General features: G+C 40.5%; 1 protein-coding gene across 3 annotated transcripts; it reads left to right on the top strand.

Annotated features, from left to right (window-relative positions):
• The first annotated feature begins 7,818 nt into the window (after window positions 1–7,818).
• irx6a (iroquois homeobox 6a) lies at window positions 7,819–13,803 on the top strand. Of its 3 annotated transcripts, none has more exons than XM_075464638.1 (7): window positions 7,819–8,756; window positions 9,832–10,107; window positions 10,882–10,991; window positions 11,299–11,594; window positions 11,795–12,472; window positions 12,726–12,837; window positions 13,202–13,803. In XM_075464638.1, the coding sequence occupies exons 1-6, from the start codon at window positions 8,691–8,693 to the stop codon at window positions 12,830–12,832; spliced, it is 1,533 nt and encodes a 510-aa protein (XP_075320753.1). In that variant the 5' UTR covers window positions 7,819–8,690; the 3' UTR covers window positions 12,833–12,837; window positions 13,202–13,803. The 3 variants fall into 3 exon arrangements, with proteins under 3 accessions (XP_075320753.1, XP_075320754.1, XP_075320759.1); XM_075464639.1 differs by having other exon boundaries at window positions 7,821–8,756; window positions 9,882–10,107; XM_075464644.1 differs by lacking the exon at window positions 9,832–10,107 and having other exon boundaries at window positions 7,821–8,756.
• Window positions 13,804–22,512: the final 8,709 nt, after the last annotated feature.

Below are 22,512 nucleotides of genomic sequence, written 5' to 3'. Positions count from 1 at the left end.
CACTGGGGTCACACAGGTGTCCGTGTGTGTGTGTGTGTGTGTGTGTGTGTGCGTGTGTGTGTGCGTGTGCGTGTGTGCGTGCGTGCGTGCGTGCGTGCGTGCGGGTGCCATAGACTAATGCTGTATTCATTATAATGGATGTCTATGGGAGCCGTTTCTGTAATCTGCCATTGCAGAAAAACTAAAAAGCTGATAAAACTGATGTTGTAGCTCATCAATGACATATCCCAGACCTAATAATCCCCCATAGAATATTTCACTTTGCATTGCATATATTGAAAATACAGCAGTTTTTGTGTCTGTTTTTTAACGAAAATTGGTGTTTACCTCATATACACTGGTATTTAAAGGGTTAATTTTTTGAAAATAATTGAAAACTTGATGGTTATGATCAGAACTGAAGTGGAAGAAAAGATTTCTGAAAAAAAAAGTGGAAAAAAATATTAACATATGGTATTTTGGGGATCATTTTAGAAGGGGACAAAAATGGCCCTTTTCAGAAATTAAGGAGTTTTTTTTTAAATCAGGCATAACAAAAAAATTAAAAATCCCTAAAAATCAATGTTGTTGCTAATCATTGACATATCCCAGACCCTAATTATCCCTACTCAATAATTCCACTCTGCATTCCATATTTTGAAAATACTGGCACCTAAAGGCTTCAAAATTGGGCTAAAAAGTTCAAATTGGCATTTAAAGGGTTAATTTTTTTGAAAATAATTGAAAACTTGTTAGTTATGATCAGAACTGAAGTGGAATAAAAGATTTATGAAAAAAAAAGTGGAAAAAAATATTAATATATGATGTTTTTAGGTCATTTTAAAAGGGGACAAAAATGTCCCTTTTCAGAAATTAAGGAGTTTTTTTTTTACACAATGAAAAATTGCATTGTATATGATGTGTGTTTGAAATTCGAAAAAATAGTCAAAAATACACAACTGGACCAAATATGATGAGTATCACTATCTACAGTGTGAAATTAGAGGAGAAAGTTCACCCCAAGTGGACAAAAATGTCCCCTATCAGGGATTAGGGTTAAGCTTTGCTCATCGGCAAAGAGCTGTTTTGCTGTCCTTTCAGATGCCGCTGTGTCAATTTGTTTTTCCAGAAGCAAAGCAAACATAAAATTTGTTGAAGGACCTTTATTCATCATATTTATATCAAGGAAATGCTGTGACACCCCACACTCTCCCAGCACACCACTTTTCTTTCCATGGTCAATCTCTTATCATTCTCAGAATAAATGTGCTTGGGATCACTTGAGGGCATGTCCACTTTGTAGAGAGCTCAAATTCTAAATGCGAAACATCTTGACCTAAGCAGTGAAAGGGGATTCAAAAGGGAGCCAAGTTATATTTTAAGGACACTGTCTCCTTATTTAGACGCATTTACCAGAGAGAATGGGTGCTTGTGTAAATCTCATCTGGTTCTTGCTTTGTCAATAGTTAGCTTGACAATCTACAAATCAGCAATTAGCTTCAACAATCAGAAGTTACTCTTGTCTTTTTTATCTTTCTTTTTTTTGGTAATTCGTTGATTTATTAGCTATGAGGCAAAGGTCAAGGTTCACTCAGCAAACAGGTTCAAAGCTTGTTTATATAAACCAGTAAAAAGGATAATCAAAAGTATATAATTTCACTTTCTCTAAAGTTAACAGGATCTTCTGATGTTGGCAACCATGTAACATCTGCTTTTAAGTTAGATGAATTGAGGGAGCCCCATTATTTCCTCCCCCCTATCTTTTTTTATTTTAAGATACTTCCAGTATGGAAGATTGGAAAGAAAAAAAGGATATTTTTCACAGCTTATAAAGTTGGAATTGGGGGAAAGAAAAATTAAAGGAAAATGTCTTAAGAGTCACAGATTTTAAGAGGCAAAAAGTATAATCTTAAACAGGTTAGCATTAGATTACACTTGTGTGGGGCTGTGTTTTCCGTCCAATTGCATTTTTGTCTGCTCACTAGTGGGATTCACATTCAAAGGATCATCTAAATTTGAAAAGACAGTTTGTTGATTTAATACAGTCCTAAGGAAAGGTAGGTTCAGTAGGTATTGTCCACTGGATGCTGAGTTTGTGAATCCTCTATCTATTTGTCGATAGAACCAAACCTGTCAATGAATAGCAGGTTTTTGTCCATGGATGCAAAAATATATCTTTTCTCACTGCATTCTGACAATGTAAGTGCAGAAAAGCTCAAGACAAAGAAAATGTTCCAGGGAAAAAATACAACTTTTTTTTGGCTGCATCTGGACCTAGTTGGGAGCCGACCATGGAAGGACCTCTTCTGGCTAAGTAGAAAATGAAGAACAGAGGGCCCTAATGATTGTAATGCCATTGGTCGAACTGCGATTTCCATCCTACCCGGGGCTCTGGCTGAGACTTGAGTATTTTTGTAGCTTGGAAAAAGATGAGTCTGGTACCAGTTAGTGCTGAGCTGGCACACTTACCTGGACATGAAATCCATTAGGTCAATTTTTTTTTACAAGTGGTGATGACTTCCAGTTATTTGCAGATTCTTTTTTTTCTCAAGATGAATGCATGCAATCAAACCAAGTAGTGGGCCTTTTACAATATAATTTTACGTGGAATACAGGACTAATTCATCTCCCAACAATAATTGGCTTTCTCCTTCCATTGACCTATGGGAGTAAAATCAAAGTGGATATGTGAGGGTTTTAGGAAGAAGACATTTACCTTACATTGCACTGGACCTCTGAACTTTCAACTGAACTTTTAGCATGTGTACATTGACATGATCAAAATTGACACTGCCATGCCAAAGAGGAAAAAAGAACAGCTTTGCATTCTACATCATCATACACCCATGGTCCACGCACACACATGCGCCTGCACCAAAGTTCACCGCCCAAACTCGATGCCAGGAACGGGAAGAAAAAAATCCAAAACAATCTTTTTTTTATTTTTAAAGAAGAGCAAATCTAACTGTCAGCTCAGCGAGGATTATTCTGCTACGGCTGGCTCCATAACTTCCCTGCCGTAATCCACACAAAAAAACTCTTGGTGAAGCCTTTCAAAACAATTTATGCAAACAAACATCAAGCTCAGCTATTTGTATTGGCACCATTTTGCAGTAAACCAGACTGAACCCAGACCAGATGGGGCTGGGCCTTTTCTGTCTCCATGTGGTGCAACATTAGGGGCAGCTCCATAGACACTCTCAACGGAGAGTGTTTCAATATTTAGACCACTTCTCATCACTTTCCCCACTTCTAGGTGTGTATATTTATATGTGTAATGGATTGCCAGAAGAACAGATGAAATCTCAAGGAAAATATCCCAACTTTACTGTGTTGTGCCATAATGCTTCATTATTTGTCCTTGTTGTCAGTGTATGTATCTATGTATGTATATGCTGTGGGTGTCTGTCACACTCATTCAGAGTTTGCTCATTTCCTGCTCTCCTCAACTCTTGACCTCAAACAACGGCCAATTTACAACAAAGGATTACATTAAATGTTGATAACCATTTGCTTATAGTTTAAAGCCGCACTGCTCAACATTCAAGATCCCCCGCTTCGAAGTTATGGCTATACATGAGAGGAAAGATGCCGATACATACCATGCTTTGTCTGGCGTTGACAGCAGTGGCTGTGCTGTGGCCGGTAATTGGACTGACAGTAATAGGAACTGTCTTTCTGCCTCTGTGGGCCCAAGAGATAGGCCACAATGCTGCTGTGGATTTAGCAGCTGCAGTCAGACGGAAACCATGTAACTCCAATTTTCCTCGTCTCCCTTTTTCTTCCTTCTTTTAAACACTGACGCGATCATTTATGAGTTGAGTAAATTTCATGACCCACGGGCAGTTGAAACTTGGTCAGCCGCCAGAATGCGATTTCAGAAATACATGGTTGTCAATGAGAAAATTAGCCCTCCATCCATCATACCAGAGGAACTTGTTGTCTTGCAGATGCATGTATTTACCTGACAGCAGCGTTTTGCTGCTGCTGGCCCTCTGCCTTGAGGGAAAGTTCGGTTTGAAGTCAGCAGCCATCTCGGCGAAGACCACACATATGCAAACACGGGCATGGCAGCGGGGAGGGAGCCAACACAAATTCCTTAATGGTGGGGACTGAAACTACGTATTTAATCATGTCCACATCCAAATGGAAGACCTGATGCAGAAGTGGACAAGGATATATGTGATGCTTTTCTGACACACCCAGACAGACATGCACACATGTCACTTGCTGACAAGAACACACGTAGGTCTTTTGTAGGCCTGGGGCCTCCACACAAGACAGCACATGGATACACACATCATATGATACAGCCGGAGCCTACCTGTACACACACATACCTTGCGAGACACCCAGGGGAGAAAATACAGACACAAATTCCTTCCACTCATTCGCCATCCCTGTTACCTTCACTCACACGAGCTGTGGGAGGCAGGCTCCCTCTCCATAAGCAGTTATTTCCCAGAGTTACTGCCAGTACTCCCTCTCTCTCAGTGACAAGCTACAAATCCCTGACACCACCACTGATGATAGCTTTACAGTAGAGCCTCAAGGGGACTCTGCCAGCCAGCACACAAAAACAACACACTCATGGCTTTCTGTCTTTTCTTTTCTAGTCGTCTATTTCCCTTTCACCTTTTCCCAGAGGCCTTGGGAGCTTCTGGGAGAGGCGGCTCCCAACGAAAGTTGTTGCCCAAGGTTTGTTTGAGTTAAACATCTAAATGTAAGTAATCAAAGTGACAATGAAACAAAAGAAACACCAATTTTACCAGCCCTTGCATGTACAGATCCATGTTTAAATTATGGAAAACAAAAAACAAAATGGATATATGTGTAATTATGCTCTTTCAAAAATACAGACTGTCTTATAAGCTGATGGTACAAATCAAAGCACGCCACACCCACAGTGGCATTACTTATACAACAATCAAACTTGTACAGTCATCACATACAATTATCCCTTTCTTCTTTACACCAGATTGACTCATAGAGACAATTGTCATGATGTCATTGTGAGCTTACTCCTTTTGTGTCTGTTTGATGAAGCTTTAATGACTCCTTGCATAGCCTCTAATTACTCTTCATCCCTGGAGATGTTTGTTTTCGCGTTGAGCGGCCACTGCTGTGACCATATCCTCCATGCCTCTATTGCTTCTCATTCCAGCATTCATTACTTTTCCTTCCATTTTGGATAATTTAGTAGGACTAATAATGCTCTTCATGAGGGGCATTTGCCTGCATGCAGTGTATGTGTGTGTATATATGTAATAATTCCAGATCACAAGTGCCTTGGATTTATTGGCACATACCAATTTGGCTTTAATGAGATCACACACCTCCAGGTAGGTGCTGCTCCATCCCCTGCTCCAACTCAGGGTTCTCCCTCCATCTCTTCATCTTTCTGCTCTTATTACCATTTCATACACCCCCTCTCTACCTCAACTAACACTGCTGCTACCCCCAACTGATGAAAAAAACAGGGAGGCTTTGTGAGGTTCATTAAGTCAGCATAGGAAATGTATTAAATAGGAGAATAGGGCCGGGAGCTATTGAGTGTTGACTTAACCTTTCCATTTTTTTTTTATTTTTTTTTTTCTACACAGTGAAGCTTCACATTATTCAGTCTCATTAGTAACCACTTTAATCAGTCAGAGCAAGATATAATAGAGGTTTGGGCTTGCTTTTTTTCTCAAATAACATGAGCGCAAGTACTAGAAGGGTGAATACCTTTGTCTGATAGTAGTTAAATGTTGTTACTTAGACAGTCTCGGGTCAAACAGTATTTCCACAAATTGCAAGTTTGTTGCAGCCTGCTAAAGACCCCCAAGAACTCTAACGCTCTGAAATGGCAGACTTTGCCTAAAGTCCAAAGAGTTTTTATGCAAAAAACAATACACAAAAAAATAAATTAGCCATATAATCAGTCATTTAGCTGCTAATGTGATTAGTCCAAACAGATCACTGTAAAGAAATGGTTATGCGTTGGCTTGTCACACATGTTAGAGGGAAGGGCACTGTGGTCAGTCTGCCATTACAATTAGTGCTAATTTCAGCCTTATTCAGTGAGATCTGCACTGACTGCTGCACATGCATTATGCATGAATGCGTCCATATGCACTTGGGCCATCATGCATGCCCTTGTAAAAAATGCATCGACCACTGGCATGCAATTACATTTAACTTGTTTCAACCTCCTTTATGGGCACATTTGGCTGTAATAATGGTTCGAGCTGAATTTGTGCATTCTCCTATTAAGTGGTAATAGTCCTCCTTAATGGTCATTGGAGAGTTAAAAATGTTCCACTTGACTTATTGGTAATATCTGTTACTCAAATTTTCATCAGCATCCAGGCAGAAATACACATTTTTTCAGACCAATAGAGGCAAGGCAAGGCAAGGCATCTTTATTTATATAGCGCATTTCATACCACAGGCAACTCAATGTGCTTTTCATAAAGACAAGGCATTTAAAAGAACAGCATAAAGCAGCATAAAAACAAGCAATGAGCATCATTCATAGAGGTATCACGTGTTACTTAGATGATAGAAATAATGTTTATTAATTAAAAACCTTATAATTATCAGGAAATTTCACTTCCACAAAGAAGAAAACTGTGCTTTTTTAAATGTATCTCTTCTGAGTACGTCAAAATCCATGTTGTTTTGCTCATTCAGATAGATGATTCTGAGATTTATTTTTTTCACTAGCATGCAGTTATGATATAATAAAAGTGCCATTTAGTTTGAATAGAATCTTTTCTTTTTTTTTTAACTTATCACATTGTTTTTGTAAAATAAGCCTGGCTCTAAGTTAAAATATTATAAAAAAGTGAGAATGCAGGATGATGTTAAACATACACAAGAAAAATTAGACTGCTTACTAATTCAAGCACATGAAATGCTTTATACAGTTTGGTAACATTAGGAATGACATAGGACCGGGGCCTTCTATCCAACAACTTCCAAGTTGGAGCTTATAGTTGCCTGTCAGCAGCAGTGAACTGTTGCCCGGACCAAAGGAGTGGTGTGCGTGAGATTTATTTGAAAATGGCACTTTCAGGAGCCTAGATCACGACCACTCTGCCCACTTTATCTCTGTGGAGAATCCGAGACGGGGAGATCTCGATCTCCGACACGTGGCTCTTTAGCGCCCCTCGGAGAGAAAGCACGTAATCGCAGATGGATCTCATGGGGAGTCAACGCCAGTCATCAGTCAAGGAAAGTCTGGGCACTGGCAGATTTGGCACAAGATATCAGTCGTGGCAACGGACAACTTATACTGCTCTAGACAGCCAGAAAGAAGCAGATCATATAACTCAGTGGAACTGATCATTGCTGTCACTATCATTACAGATATGTGTAGGCTATAGTGGAGCCGCCTCCTCCCTGCCTGGGCCAGCTCAGCGCAAGAGGAGAGGAAGAGGAGAAGGCACAGCTTGTTTGTGTTTATAAGAGAGAGTGAGAGCACCGGTGATGGTTGAGCTGCTGATCTAATAAGGCTTAAAATTATTTCAAGTTTCATTCACTGTGAGGCAGCATTATTTCTTACCCATCTTTCAAGTGAGCATCATTCAGTTAAAACGCAATTGTCGTCGCCCCCATGCACGGATATTTAATTAGACTGTGGAGTACGGCTTCCAATGTCTTTCCTTTTTTTTTTTTCTCGCACAGCTCTTCGGATTTCACCTCCAAGGCATATTTTCACTCTGTTACTCGTTGGTTAAACAAGGGCATGTATCCATTTGTTAATTGATACAATTACGCATTACGCGTAATGGTCACGCAGGTCTCCAGGCACGCATCAATCACTGGTCTATTGACCTGCCAAAAACGCCTCTAACGGCTCCTGCTGGGACTGCCCCTCTTTCTAACAGAGAAAGATAGAAACACCATCGTCATTAACTCCGAGATGGACCTGTGGCCAAAGAGCCAAAGGCGAACAGTAGTTAGGAGTGAAAAAAAGAAAGAAAATAAGAAAGTATAAAGGGGATTGTTCACTTCAGCGCTAGCTAAGATGAACTGTAAATGAGATGAAAGTCTTAAACCTTTTTTGACAGAAAACTGCAGGAGGCTAGACAGCGTCCTGTTGAGTAACAACTAATGTGATAAATCACAAGTCACAAGACGGACAAAATAGAAAAAATGTTTCTTCATTTCTGATTTATTCAGCTTCACAATGGGCTTCCATGAGCTGTGTTGTTACAGTACAATTTTCTGAAACAATAACTCAGAAAAAGTTATTCTCTTAGAAAAGCAGGGCACCAAAGTGTACAGTGCACCTTAAGAAAACCCTGCGTTGGTTGTGATTGGCAAAGACATTATTCTATCCTTGGTACCCTGCCGTTCCGGGATTACAGTGACGTCACGCTGATACCCTTGCATGGATGAATGCTAAAGAACTATAGAGCCACAAATAATAGCACAAGCAGAGTCCATATCTTGGAAGACTTACGTTATCCTTTAAGCCTCCTTCAGCTAACACAACAACAATTTTTTTGGCACTTAATGACGCTTAATTTAATTTCTTATTGAGCCCTAGGAGGGATTATTCATTCATATAAAACAATCTGCAGCTGGTGCCAGCCTAAAGTCTCCCTCCTTTGAGTGAAGTCATCTATTATTGAGCGAAAGGCCGTGCGTGGAAATGTGGGGAAGACGGTGGATTTGAAGTAGAATTGGTTGCAATCGATCAAGGTTGAAGAATATTCCTGATGGTAACAAAAGAAGCAGCTATGTCTTTCTCGCAGTTTGGATACCCTTACAATGCAACTTCACAGGTAAGCCACCTCAGTTTTTATTTCTCCTAAGTCTACCTTCTGCACAAACTGGTGACTTTTGCATGTTTTCTTTCATTTCACTTATCAGAGGACTTTTCTTTTGTAAGAAACGCTGATAACTGAGCGACTGCACTGACAGCATTGGCAGCTTTTTTTTTTTTTTTCGCGTGGTGGTTTTGTTGTTCAACCAAATATCGATATACACGAACCCGTGTCCAATTACTCTGAATTATGAATGAACTCACGTGTTTTTCTGATGACAATAGAGATGAATGTCACCTATTGCACACAGCGAAGTGTAATCACGCTGTTACGCATGCTGTGCAACCTCGCAAACTTTCTGTTGGGATTAATACGACCTATAGGATGGGATTATGTTGAAATCCTATAAAAATCGATGAAAAAGGCATTTAAAACAAACGTTAATGACACTGTTATTGCTCCGAATGACAAGTTCGAAGAAGTTCACGTCGTTCAGGGGACAGAAGTTACTCTCTTGGCAAAGTTATCACACAACTTTTAGCTATTTCAGTCTTGAGCAGAACACTTACAACATTTAAATGCGTCTGAACTCGAGATCAGGTGGTGATTGTTTTGACTCGGACTTTTCTTTATTATGTTGAAATTGTAATCCTACAGCGGGTAAAATGCTGGAGCAGGTCACTTTTACGCACACATTGCGCAAAACTCTTAACATCCCCTGCAAAACAATTGTCTTTGCGGTCTACTTTAGTTTGAAGTTTTACATTTACACGTTTTTGTTAAATCATGCAGAAAGGCAGTGAGGAGATTTTCGCGCTTGTTTCCGATGGAAGCTACTTTCTCTCATTCCAAGAATTCTCTGAAGGCTGACTTACCTTTATTAAGGGCAAGCTAACACCTTGTTCGTGACGGATATACTGACGTGCCCCAGAAAGAGACAAACAAAACCAGCTCCCATTTTCTCTCGTTTTACGAAACACAACACTTGCTGAGATAGATATATTCTTGCAGTCACTTTAGAGTTGTCACAGGCATCCACGTCAAAACTGAAACAGCCAAATGACCATATCTATCCACGGTTCTCTTCATACAGTTTTTCGTGTCGGCAAACCCCAGTACGACTTGCTGCGATTCGATTTCCAGGTCGGTCTCTGACGGGACAGGCGGCTCCCAGACCGCCGCTGCCGCCGCCGCTGCCTCCTTCTGCTGCCCGTCCTACGAGAACCGGCTCCTGGCGAGCAGCCGGACGGAGCTGAACGCAGCGTTGGGGATGTACAGCTCTCCTTACGCCGCAGCGGCCGCAGCCAGCCAGAACTACGCCAACTACTTCCCCTACAGCACCGACCCATCCGCTATCTACTCTACTCTGGTGGGCTTCTCTGATGCGCATAGGAGGGGGGCTCGGGTTGATCGATCAGCTGGGTTTATCAATTTATCTCACACTGCAAACATATCTGTCTCGACAAGCTGTTTAATCCAACTGTCATTCTTATCACCGTACCCTTTGAAAACAAAAAAAGAAAAGAGTAAAAACAAAAAAATATCACCGAGAAGAGGAGAGGGAGGACAGAAACCCTTGACTAATCTCAAATGAGCTTCGGATAAAGCAATCCTCCCCCACTCTGCTTTGATTCAAACATATTAGAACAAATGTTACAGCATCAGCCTTTGAATAAAGCAAATAAATAGCGTTAATTCACTGGTAAAATGATTACTTGAAAAACAACTGTGCCGGAGCAGATAGAGGACTGAATGGTTTGTTAAATGGACATGATGCAGATGGAACTTTTCTTCCTTTGCTCTTACTTTAAAAAGCTTAATGACGATGAAATTGCCGTTCAATAATATGCCAGACAAATATATCAAAGCAAGGAAAAATATAATCAGAAATAGCAGAATTTCAAAATCAAATGATATTTATTGTTTAAAAATCAAAAGAAAAGTGCTCAAGATCAATCCATTTCTAACTCAGTTCTCTCTCAGTTTGATTGATTTACTCGTGTTTTGAGAGCATGGACATCACAAAATGTCTTTAATGTAAATGCAAGAGGTTTGCCCAAAATCTTTAAAATGCTCATGAGAAGTTTTGAAGTCAAAACTCATAATGTATTAAATTTATAACAAACTCTTGTCTCATTTGCAGAATCCACAATATGACATTAAGGACAGCACAGGCACTTTGCACTCTGGAATCACTCAAACTGCGGCATACTATCCATACGATCATTCACTGGGACAATATCAGTATGACAGGTAAGTTCTATCTATTTTTGCCCATTATGTGTTCCATGCACCTGTCAGTAAGGATTCCACTACTTATCAGTAAAAGCAATCCTTCACTGAGGGAATTTGTCACATTCAAACCAGAGGCCAGGGTGTAACTCAATATTGATGCCCCACATTAGGTGAAGCTGTATATATTTCAAACAGTGAGGAGTAGGAGTATAGAATGTCTGAGTGAATAGGAGTATAGAATGTCTGAGTGAATGATACACTTTACCAACTGCACCAATGACAACTTTGTGCATGTCCAATTTCATGTGTGCGTGTCATATTCCAGATATGGGACAGTAGACTTCAATGGCACAGCTCGAAGAAAGAATGCCACACGTGAAACCACTAGCACCCTGAAAACGTGGTTGTATGAGCACCGCAAGAACCCCTACCCCACCAAGGGCGAGAAGATCATGCTGGCCATCATCACCAAAATGACCCTGACCCAAGTATCCACCTGGTTCGCCAATGCCAGGAGGAGGCTAAAGAAGGAGAACAAGATGACCTGGTCGCCAAAGAATAAGGCCAACGATGACAGGAAGGACGACCTGAACAAGAGTGACCAAGACTGTGTCATCAAAGGTAACTATTTGTCTACTTTATAGTGGCATGAAGTTGCTTTTTTCTTTTCTTTTAAAAATTTTTTTATGTACTACTAATACAGTATTTAAGCTATTTCTCGGCCAATGGTTGCTTTGCAAAAAGAAATTAAGGACGAAAAAGCAGGGTCAGGGTTAAAAAGAAGTCCATACAATCAGAACATACTTATTCCTTTCACGCAGATTCCAGTGATTGCAAAGAGGAGAAGGATCTGCATCTGAGTGACTTGGATGACATGGATGAGGACGACTGTGACAAGCTGGACAGTGACTGTGAAAAGGTGGCAGCAGATGAGCAGGACCTCCACAGGGCCATGGCAGCATCTGGAGCTCCTCACAAAAGAGACTGCAGCTCTGAGCTGCACCTGAGTTTAACTAACAGCTTCCACTCATTCCCCTGTGCCATCAAAAGTGTCACCACCCTGCCCCCTCTCTCGTCCGATTTCCTGGATCCTGCACTTTCCAAGGCAGCATCTCTGACTGGCCCATCGGCAGGAACGGTGTCCCTGTCTCACTTTGAAGCATCAGACAAGCCACGGATTTGGTCTCTGGCCCGTACGGCAGCTTCAGGGGTCATACTGAGCCCTCAGGAGCATGGCTCTGAGCTGAGGACAGGAAACTCAACTGGGGACTGCCAGCTACAGAGCACCAGACTTTCTGGGGCTCCTACTGGACAATGTGGAGCCATGAGAGGCCTCCATGACTCAAGCAGTGTCACCAATGCAGACAGCTCGTTCCCCGACGGCTCATCCTTGCACTCAAAAGTTTATGGCACAAGCAGCTATACTCATAAGGGCCTCCAACTTCAGTGTTCATCCTATGCTGCACTCCCAGACACGTGTCAGTACTCCACGATTGAAGGTACGCCATGTCCTTAAACTGCTGCAGATGACAAGTTTTTATTATGTTCTTATTTATAATTTAGGGGCACAATTACACAGCACTTCACAATGTTAACGACGCCAGCACTGCTAACTGGGTTGGATTTATACTTATATTGTTGAATGTAACTGACATTAAAAAAATATCTGAAGTCATGCCGGGATGGACACACTTTCTGCCTATTTTTACTTGGGGCAGCTTTCTTGAGATGTGCTTTTGTATGATTGTGCAGGATTCTCTAGTGGCAAAGCAGAGATTCACTCATCTGACCTCAGTGAAGCCTGTGGGACAGTGCAGGATGACAAGGTCACTGCATTTAGACCAGTCATGAAGAGGTGAAGCAGGTGAGAGTCTGCACTGAACTGGGGGTGGACCGGTGAAGTCATGACACACACACACAAGAGCAAGACGATACAAAAAGCTCTAACTCTACCCAAATATACATATATACACGTGTGCATTTTTTTCTTGACAAATAACTTTAGCTATTCTAAGATTTTATTCAGTCTAAATGTAATTTATTAAAAATGACTCCAAATATCTTATTTGACCTGTATTAAATGCCATTTGCAAAAGAAAAAACCTGAAAATATGGAACACGATATTCACATGTTGCAATGAACTTGCCTGAAGTATCTAAAAGAGACTATTTATTTCTTCAAACTGTGCAAACTCATTTTAATTGTTGTTTCTTATTTTCCCTCACAGACTACTGGAGAGTGTACAACAATAAATAATGGGAGGTTTATTATGCACTAAAGGACACGTTGGTGGAGCAGCGGCCTCAGAATGACACACGAGCCCCTTGCCCTGCTTGCAGTGACAGCCGTCAAACTGTGGACTTGACTATCATTTTGCACAACATTGTTTTTATGGTGTTAAAGACTTTATGCAAAAAAAAAATATTCTAGATGCAAAAGCACGACAATGGCTCGATGGGAAACGGCCGGATTTGTTTAAGGCAATCTTGTAGTGTAGAAAACTTATTTATTTCTCTGTGTATTTATGATTTTGTTTTGTCGTCTGTTGGCTTATTATTTAACGTGTTGATTTGTTGGATTTGTACCTCCTTTAAGTGTTTTGTTATATGTATTGTTTTTACTGTGACGTTTGTGTCATTTTGCCTGATGGAACAGAGAAAAGCTTGTCGGACTTACATTTGACCGCTGTTTTGCGCGTACACTGGGATTTCTCTCTTTTTTTTGTTCTTTATTTTTGTTGTCACTGTGTTCAACTGTGAGCTTCTCCTGTGTTTGCCATTCATGATTTTTTTTTCTAACAATACAATGTCTTTTTTCCAAGAGCTTTCGTCTTCTGTGTCATGTTATTTATAGAGCTGATAGTCCAAACCAGCCAATTAAAAGACATTTGCTGATGTGAATTTGATCAAAGTTTCGAATCTTGACTCGATGCAGCGCTGGTGGAGGGTCATAATTCAGAGGAGAGACGTGAGTGCAATCCACTAGTTGCGGAATGAAAGGGGACATCGTCTCTCTATTGTCAGCATTTAATCAGAAGTGGCATCAAACACTTTGTTACTGTTCAGCCCGAGGAAGGAGACAGGGGCGTGGGATGAATGCAGCTTTGTCCCTTGTGTAGCGCGCCGCTGCACTAACTTAACATTATATTAATTAAAAGGTCATTTGTAGGATCAAACCCAGCAGAAAGATTCACATGGTCCGTCAAAGTCCCTTTGATTCAGCTGCTTTGCTTATAGACCATCTCGTTAGACTAACTATGCAGATAAACACAATAAGGTGATCACTATCGTGTTAACAAACTAGAAGGGATACTCTGCAAACTAATTGCCGCTGGGTTATTGATTGTGACGCATTAAAAAAAACTGCACAACCTTCCAGAAGTATTCAACTTGAAAATTCCAACACCTTCTGAAGAGCTCAATATCGGGTTTTAAGAGCATGTTCCATTTAAACTAAAAGGAGAAAACTATAATAACGACGATTATCAACACAAAGTTTTTATGATAAGAAATATATGATCCGTTTCGTTTCTATTCTGGCTTCCTGTCTTGATTCCTGAAACCACTGAATAATACTCACACAAGATATTTGGATTTTTATGAATAGATCTGACTTCAGAGCGCTACCAGAAACGATCCTGCCTAAAAAAAAACGTAATTTCAGGTCGTACTTGTAGGATTATGTTTGTGGTAAAAGTGTTTTCCATTTAGGGGACATTCGGGCACAATCCTGCGGCGCTGTGGTCACCCTGTGTGTCTTTGGCCGATGGAGGAGCTGTCAGTAATGCACGGAGGCTGGCAGGCTAATCCAGGTAAATCAACACAACGTGGATGAGGACGACCAGGAATAATAAACCGAGGCCTATTTGGATTATTTTTCCAGTTTTCCAATTTCCCCTCTGGATTAATCTCAAAAACCCTGCAAAACAAATACTGTATTTCTTTTGGTGATAACAGACGATATTTTGAATACAGGTAATACTTTTTTTCTTTTTTATAAACGCAGAATCTCATATTAACCTGCGATTAGCAACAAAGGGAACACATGAAATTAACCAGTGACACGTTCCTTAGCTGGAAGTCCCCTGTGAGACATAACGGTCCATTTTAGGAGCTGAATGCATGTCTTAAACATAAATACTGGGAACAAATCAAGACATGAATGGAGATAAAGCGTCCCGAAAATGTGTTGAGGGAAGAAAGGATGCAACTATGTAGCTGATTTGAGACAATAATGACAGCTCTTGATATAAAGGTGATAACTGCACTGCAGGCCCAGTAATGACAGGTTGATAATGGGGAGCCGCACCTCCCTCTGCTCCGACTATAATCACCCATGACGCCGGATGCGTCGCTCTCTCTACATTAAAATGTTCGGCTGATGTGTATAAAATATTTAACATAAAATTTAATTGCATCGCAGGCTGTAAAGAAAAGCTGCCCAACACTGTTGAAGGTAATGATGCATGTGCAATGGAATTACCACCGTGGCGACGTACCTGGGGAGACGCTGGTTAGATAATGGCTGTGATGGGTTTATAATGCAGGGTGTGCTTGAAGCAGCTCACAGGTCAATTAGACTCTTCTATACATAGAGTTTTTTAATGTGCTAGAGCAACTGTATCAGCTTGCTGTGGATGTTAGCTAATTATTTGTCACAGATCAGAAACTTTCTCATTGTTTTTCTACATGTATGGAGTGGCGAGAAAAGGCTTTATTTGATAAAAATCACACAGATCATCAACCATGGAAGCAAGGGTGAGTAAATAGGCATTTAACCATTTGAGTTGTTTGGGGGAGGGGGGGCAGGCACAAGATTTTCTGTTTGCCTGACATCTTTTAATCTGAGTCCAGACACGAAATCTGTGACAAACTACAATGTCACAGAGTAATAAGTTCTTTAGGTAGCCTATATGCACAACCAAATCTCCCTAATACGCGCCTTCCTCTTGGTAAATTACATTTTTTATTATGGTGGGAGGGGGGTGGTGCCTATGAAAGCATGTTTGGATAATCCAAAACAGATTTAAGATAATCTGTGAATGAGGCACGGAAATGCAAAAATAGAAAAACAAGCTATTATAAACATGAACACTTAAATTGGTTTGACAACATTAATCTGCGACCACCCCCCTTGTCAAATTAGAGGGTGTCTGTATATCGACACAGCTTTTAGTTTAAAACTGTTACATATGTTTACATTCAATTCCATATGCTTACATACATAACCCTCCACCCCCACCGCCATTCTTGTACTGTCATGCATCACTGGCCTTTATTGGGGGCCAAGTTGCTCCTTGCACCGTGTGCTCTTTTCAAGTCAACAGGCCAACTGACTGTCAGAGGTGACAGGTGGTGATCTGTTAAGTCAGTGCTTGGAGCACATGACAAGTATGAAGAGGAGAAGACGTGTGATTAATTGTGATTATCGTCATCTAAGATTGAGTCCTACCCCCCGTGGAGCTGTGTCGTCACTTTCAAAAGAAGGGCAAATATGGTGTTACACATTCATAACTTGTAACAATCTTAATCTGCGTCAGGGTTGAGACAAAGGACTAAACAGAGCATCTGATTAATGTGACTGATCATTTTGTTTCTTTGTGATCTTTTTGCCATTTTTCAGCTCCTTGGTCAAAGAAGTGTTGCTAATTAGAGACCAGATTTGCAGAATTCAAAGTGTAGAAATACAGCTACATAATAACACTTTGAAAAGTGTGGCGAGTTGTAGTTTACGAAATTCAGGCACATAGTCTCTTCCTTTTTAAATTACAGTATAACATTTATGCTATCTAATAATAAGTATGCATTTAAGCAGTGTCACAGTTCTTATTTACATGAACGTAACGTTTCACAGCTGTAATATCTTGAAATGTGAAATTTTGTCACTTGCTGCCATCTTCTTTGTTCGACGGCTCATCATCGAAATGCAACTTAAAAGGAAGCAAAATGAATGCGGCACATTTAAAATGAACAGTTGGAATGAATTCCCGTTCATGATGGGAGTCAGGGGTAAGTCTGCATGTTCTAAGAGGCACAGGATATAGCACACAAACATAACATGTGCTCATTTAATTCATTGTTTTCTTTCATTTTCCTTTACCCACACTCACAAAGGACCTGACACCAGCCTCACAATGAGTTTTGCATGCTGTACAATATTAAGCTAAAGGTCAATGAGGGGTTAACTTCTGACAAAGCACTGTCAGGAACATCCATCACATGTGCACTTTTCATCAGGGTCCCCACTTAATGAGCATGTGCCTATGATGTAAAAGAATAGGAATTATTCTGACACGATATCAATGGCCTCTTTGTATCAATAGGAGCCTTAATAACAACAACAACTTTGCAAACAATAATTTTCCCTCTACTTTGACAAAAGAGCCATCATGGAGGTGCCATTTGATGTGTCCCACGCTGGGCAGCTAAGGCTCATAAAACAAAGTCTTTGTAACGATGGCTCGGAGTTCAGATGAGGGGGACGATATACACAGTTCATTACATTTTGTCAAAAGGCGCAATGAAATATGTGTGGGACATTGTTTCTGTGCATGTCTCCCTCCATGGAATTTATGATTGCTGATGTTGCTACAAGGTCTCTGCTAATGAGTTTTGTCGAAGACAATTACAGACTTGGTGGAATGGACAGAGATGGGATGAAAAGCTGGCTTTGTGTGGTTTGGGTAGATGTTGCATTGCGACCCCTGCTTCTTACTCTAACCTTTTGCTGACCTGTGCTTCATGTCCAAAAACCCAGGCCCCAGTTCCACAAACATCAAAGTACTTGAGGCAAAGTACTGCTGCTCCTGCTTGTTTGACCATTGCATACGTGCTCTAACTGAGATCTCTATGTACCAATCTAGATACGGAGCATGGCACAAAACGATATCAGTGTTGCAATTTCCCAGTGCCTTTTGTCAACTATTCCCTCCAGAGTATCTAAGGTCTTTAAGCATGCGTTGGTCTGTTGAATGTGGGAATAAAGACCTGACTCAAAATGCTGATGAAGGCCAAAACTATATTTTTTACCTTGTCACAGTTTTGTTACAGCCAAATTGAATGTGAAATTGGGTGGCTACTTGTTAGCTCAAGTTTTGCTGGATCATGAAGTTGCTAGCATGGCTTCTACTCATCTTCTGATCTTCTCTAGTGCCAGTTTCACAGCAAAACCAAGAAACCAAGTCAAACCCATAAAGAGGTTGCAACTATGGAGTGCTTATGCTTTTTTTCCAGTTATCTTGGTTGTTGTGTTTTGTTTGTTTTCTGCGTTGGCAGTTTTTGCTTACTGATCTTGGGTTAGCGTCACCAACATCAGAATAATCTTCTGTGCCATTTTAATGCCCTTTTATAATCCCCAGCATTAATCTCATGCTTTCCTTGTGTTTTTCTTCCGCCTTTATGATCTGCATCTGTTGGTCTTAAGTGCCTGCTGCTGAGTCTCCGTTTGACTCTTAAAAAGGGTCTATTGTGGTATCGATGGAACCACAAAGTGCATAGAATTTTCAAACACTGCTGTCTAATCTAGCCATGTAAATCCAGCATTGATTCTATATAATTATGAAATCTACTACACATTGCTGTTGATTTAATGAAAGCAGCGGCATACATCAGGTGCCTATCGAGGACAATGTTCTGATACAAAAATGACACGATAGAATTGGGCTTAGGTTCTTACTGTTCTGGTAGATGCAACAATGAGCTAATTTCACATCATTGTTGAGTACCAATGTTTATCTAGTATTAAAGACTTAAGTGAAGTGAGATTTATTTCCTTTTTACTTACCACTACAACAAATGACTAGTCTGGGTAATAACCGTGGCTATGTTTTGGCTGTTTGTTTAAATATTTCTCTACCTTCTATTGGTCGAATATTAAGCAGTGCATCTTTAATCTAGCTTTAAGCCATTTCTTTCAGTTGCTTAACATTTGCCAAATAACAGATATGTGTAATTTTTACTGAATGTGTTTTCATATAATAGAAGGATGAACGTTTCTCTACAGATTCTTGCCTATTTAACGTCGCAGTTCTCAGAACTGAGGACCCCTTGAGGTTGGAGCAAGTAAACCTCCAACATGTGCAGGACTGAAGATCAGGACCAAGATTGAGAAACACAAATTTAGAGGTATATTCCAAAACACCAACTTGTGGTAAGGTGCTTTATGTTCTCTCCATTACTGTGGCTTTGGGATCATAGAAGAGTTTCAACCATACTAACACTCAATTTTGCTGTTTAAAAAAAGTCCCAAACCTTTTGAATATCCTACATAAACATAGTCTTGTAACTTCAATTGATGCAGACACAAATCACGCTCTACATCAGACTTTTGGGTTAAGGTATATGATATGGGTTCATTTTCAGATAAATTGAGTCATGATCGATTTATTTTCATTTGTCTGCACCAGTGACAAACTGCAGGGCTGTTCATTTGGGACTGCCGACAAAAACAATGTTCTGCAACAGTATTCTGCAAAAAAGGAGCATCAATTCCCTTGAATTTATGCCTCCAATTCCCTGAATCCAGCCTGTGCCAACACCACTGAGGAGTTGACAGATGAAGTCCTGCATGCGAGGCCAGCTTGTCTCTTGGAGACTCTGCACCAGTCTCTCTCTCTCCCCCCCCTCCTCTTACAGATACGCAGCACATTGAGTAGCGGTATAATGAACAGCTTCCTCTACTTGAACAAGCATTTCCACAACATTAGTTGCATTGGCATCATGCAGGCAGGAAGAAAACTCCCAGCAGGGCTCTGTAACAGTATGGCATCAACAGCAAACTTCCCCACTGGGCTTTACTTGGGGGTCTGCCTCTCTGTGTGAAGCTCCTGTGTAGGATTAGACACTGGTTGTTCAAGTCAAATGGTTCCTGTTAATGGAGTCTCCACACCTGCCTGATGTCTACATCAGCTCTGCTTACTGTTACTCATGGTCTTCATATATCAAGCAGACACACCAAGGAATGCTGAGGCATTTCCAAGAACAGTATCTCCATGATTACAGAATGTATCATTACTGTGACAACGCTGACCTCAAAAACCTATGCATGCAGAGTGGATAAAAATGACAGAACGCCACGTTGAATACCTAAAGAGGGCTTCTGATCAAAACCAAAAGTAATTTATAGCACTAGATGCTTATGGCTTGCGATTCAAATTGCGTCCTTTAGTAAATGTTGCATGGAGGCCATGAAATGTGAAAAATAGCTTTGTTTATCACAAACAAATTCAATGGGCTCTCATCAAATGACATCAATGCATGTCCCACAACAAACCAATGGGGCGACTGGAAACAAGGGATTATTGTTGTGATGTGGCTTTGATAAAGTAGAGAGAAAAGAAGCATAAAAAACGGGCGATTTCAGCATAGGAAACGCACTGAAAGATAAACAGCTGAGGTGAGACAAGGAGGTGAAGGGGAGGAGGGAAGGAGTAGTGGAGGGAGGTGACATAGAGACCACACATTTTCAAAGTACAGGTCCCATTATTCACGGGTGGGATTTTCTCTTTCTCTCGCTCACAGCACACAGGCAAACAGCCCCAAACCCTCGAGCTGTGTCAAATGATGGAGCATCATAATTACGCCCTTTTTTTTTTTTTATTGGCCATCTTATTCCAGCTATGACTAATGTAGCTCCTAACCCTAAAGTGTTTCCATTTGCACTTTCATGTGGCAAACGAGCAGAGAAGCCACGGCTCGCCTGCCTCTCAAAGGTAGGCCTGACAAATATTTATGACCTGACGTGAAGTCACTTTTAATCAGGCCTGGTGACCTGTTCCAGAGGAATCTGGCTGCTGCAAGATGCTTATCTCTGTAATAAATGAGCCTTCAAAGGGCTCACTGTGCTTGCCTTATGCGGTTGTCTAAAAATAATAACTGACACATTTCTTTTGAATCACTCATAATCAAGAACACCAAGGAGGCAAACACAGATTCCTGCTGTAGAAGTAAATCAGTGACCTCCCTCTACTGGTCAGAGTCCAAACTACAGTCAAGTGAACAAGCAGCCCGCTGATTCTCTGCTTTCATTACAGGAAATACTGTTAAAATGAACCAAACAGGATTTTTATTTGTTTTGAATACTTTCGAGGTAGAATATTACACTTGTAACTGAGTTTTGTTAAAGAAATTGAAGTTCTAAAAACAAAATTGAAAGAAATGCAGACGCCGAAGGATGAAAACAGATTATATTTAAAGAACAAATTTTCAACATCCTGTAAGACTAAACCCCTTTAAAAACTCCCAGAAAAACACGAATTACCTGGCTTCAGTATAAACTTAAGACAAGTCCTCCTCATTTTTATAATGTGCTATAACATTGTATTATATATTGTGGGCAGCTGAGGATGTGATGGATAGAAAAAGAAGCCAAGAAAAGATACCTTGAAGAAGTACATTAATAGAAATTACTTCAAACTTCCAGGGTTCATATCCAAGTCACATCCTTTGCTATGGTCTAACTTTTACACCGTTGTCACCAGCTCAAATCCCTGCAGTAGGTTTTACGCTGTCTAGTTTGAAACCTGAATTTATGACACCAATATGTTCTTTTCCATGCTTTAACAGCCTATAAGGCAATATGGGAGGGCGTCCATAGTGAAAACAGATATTTTCCTTCGTATTAGGAGTTATGGGGAGAGCGCTCCTTAAAAATGAAAGCCATAAATCATTTCCCTCCATGATTATACCATTAACAGGAGTATGGTTTTGTCGTTTAGGTCATGCTAATAGTTTGGGCTTGAGGCTGTGGCCATGCATGTTCCCATCTGCCAGCAAAAGGGAGTCGTTGCGAGAGGCGAGTTTGTCTTGGTGGTCCCGAGTTAGTGCTTCAGCTTTCTTTGCCTGCCTTGTTCAGACATTGTGGGCATCTGCTCTGGATTTCAAATTTTCTTTTTTTTACCTCTGTCTTCCAATTGGAGTTTCTATATCAGGCCGGGTTGTGGTCTTCCAGAGAGACCCCACAACAAACTATCAGAGCATTTTGCACTCAGCAAAAAGCAGCAGATGCCAGCAGAGTACATATTAAATTTGTTACTAATTTTAAACTTGGCATGGAGAACCACGAAGCTGCCACTAGCTCACTGGAAGCAGGCGGGTTCAGCCTGACTGCTACCACAACCACAATACAAACAAAGCATATGGAACAGCAGCTCCAAGTGTACTACTGACAGTAAATGTTTGGAAAAGGAACTTTTAAAAATAACCCAATATAATAGCATTAGTGGGAGAGAGGCGCCTGGCAGCATGTCATCCCGCCCCTTTCTTTGACTACTGTACCACATTGAAATAATAGTTTCAGAAGCAAGACCAAAACTAAAGAAAATATGAGGCTGTTATGTTATAAGCTCATTCTCACGAGTTGCCTTTGGTTTGGAAAAAGTTTATCATCTTAGTTTACTCACAATTTGTGCGCTTAGGACATAAAACAAAATCTGAACATCAAAATGTATCAGCTTATTTCACTATGTTAATAGTTTATGGCAAATGAATAACTTTGATTGTTTTATCAGCACATGATAAAAAAGTCCAAACAGAGCTTTGG

Source organism: Odontesthes bonariensis, chromosome 1, assembly GCF_027942865.1.
Source record: "Odontesthes bonariensis isolate fOdoBon6 chromosome 1, fOdoBon6.hap1, whole genome shotgun sequence".
Lineage (NCBI taxonomy): Eukaryota > Metazoa > Chordata > Actinopteri > Atheriniformes > Atherinopsidae > Odontesthes > Odontesthes bonariensis.
This window is presented reverse-complemented; position numbering and strand designations above follow the sequence as displayed.

Excerpts from the sequence above, each read along its gene's own strand:
- irx6a (XM_075464638.1), top strand. The coding sequence starts at position 8,691 with ATGGTAACAAAAGAAGCAGCTATGTCTTTCTCGCAGTTTGGATACCCT. Across the intron at positions 8,757-9,831 it reads CTTACAATGCAACTTCACAG|TTTTTCGTGTCGGCAAACCC; the intron begins GTAAGCCACCTC and ends CTCTTCATACAG. Across the intron at positions 10,108-10,881 it reads CCGCTATCTACTCTACTCTG|AATCCACAATATGACATTAA; the intron begins GTGGGCTTCTCT and ends TCTCATTTGCAG.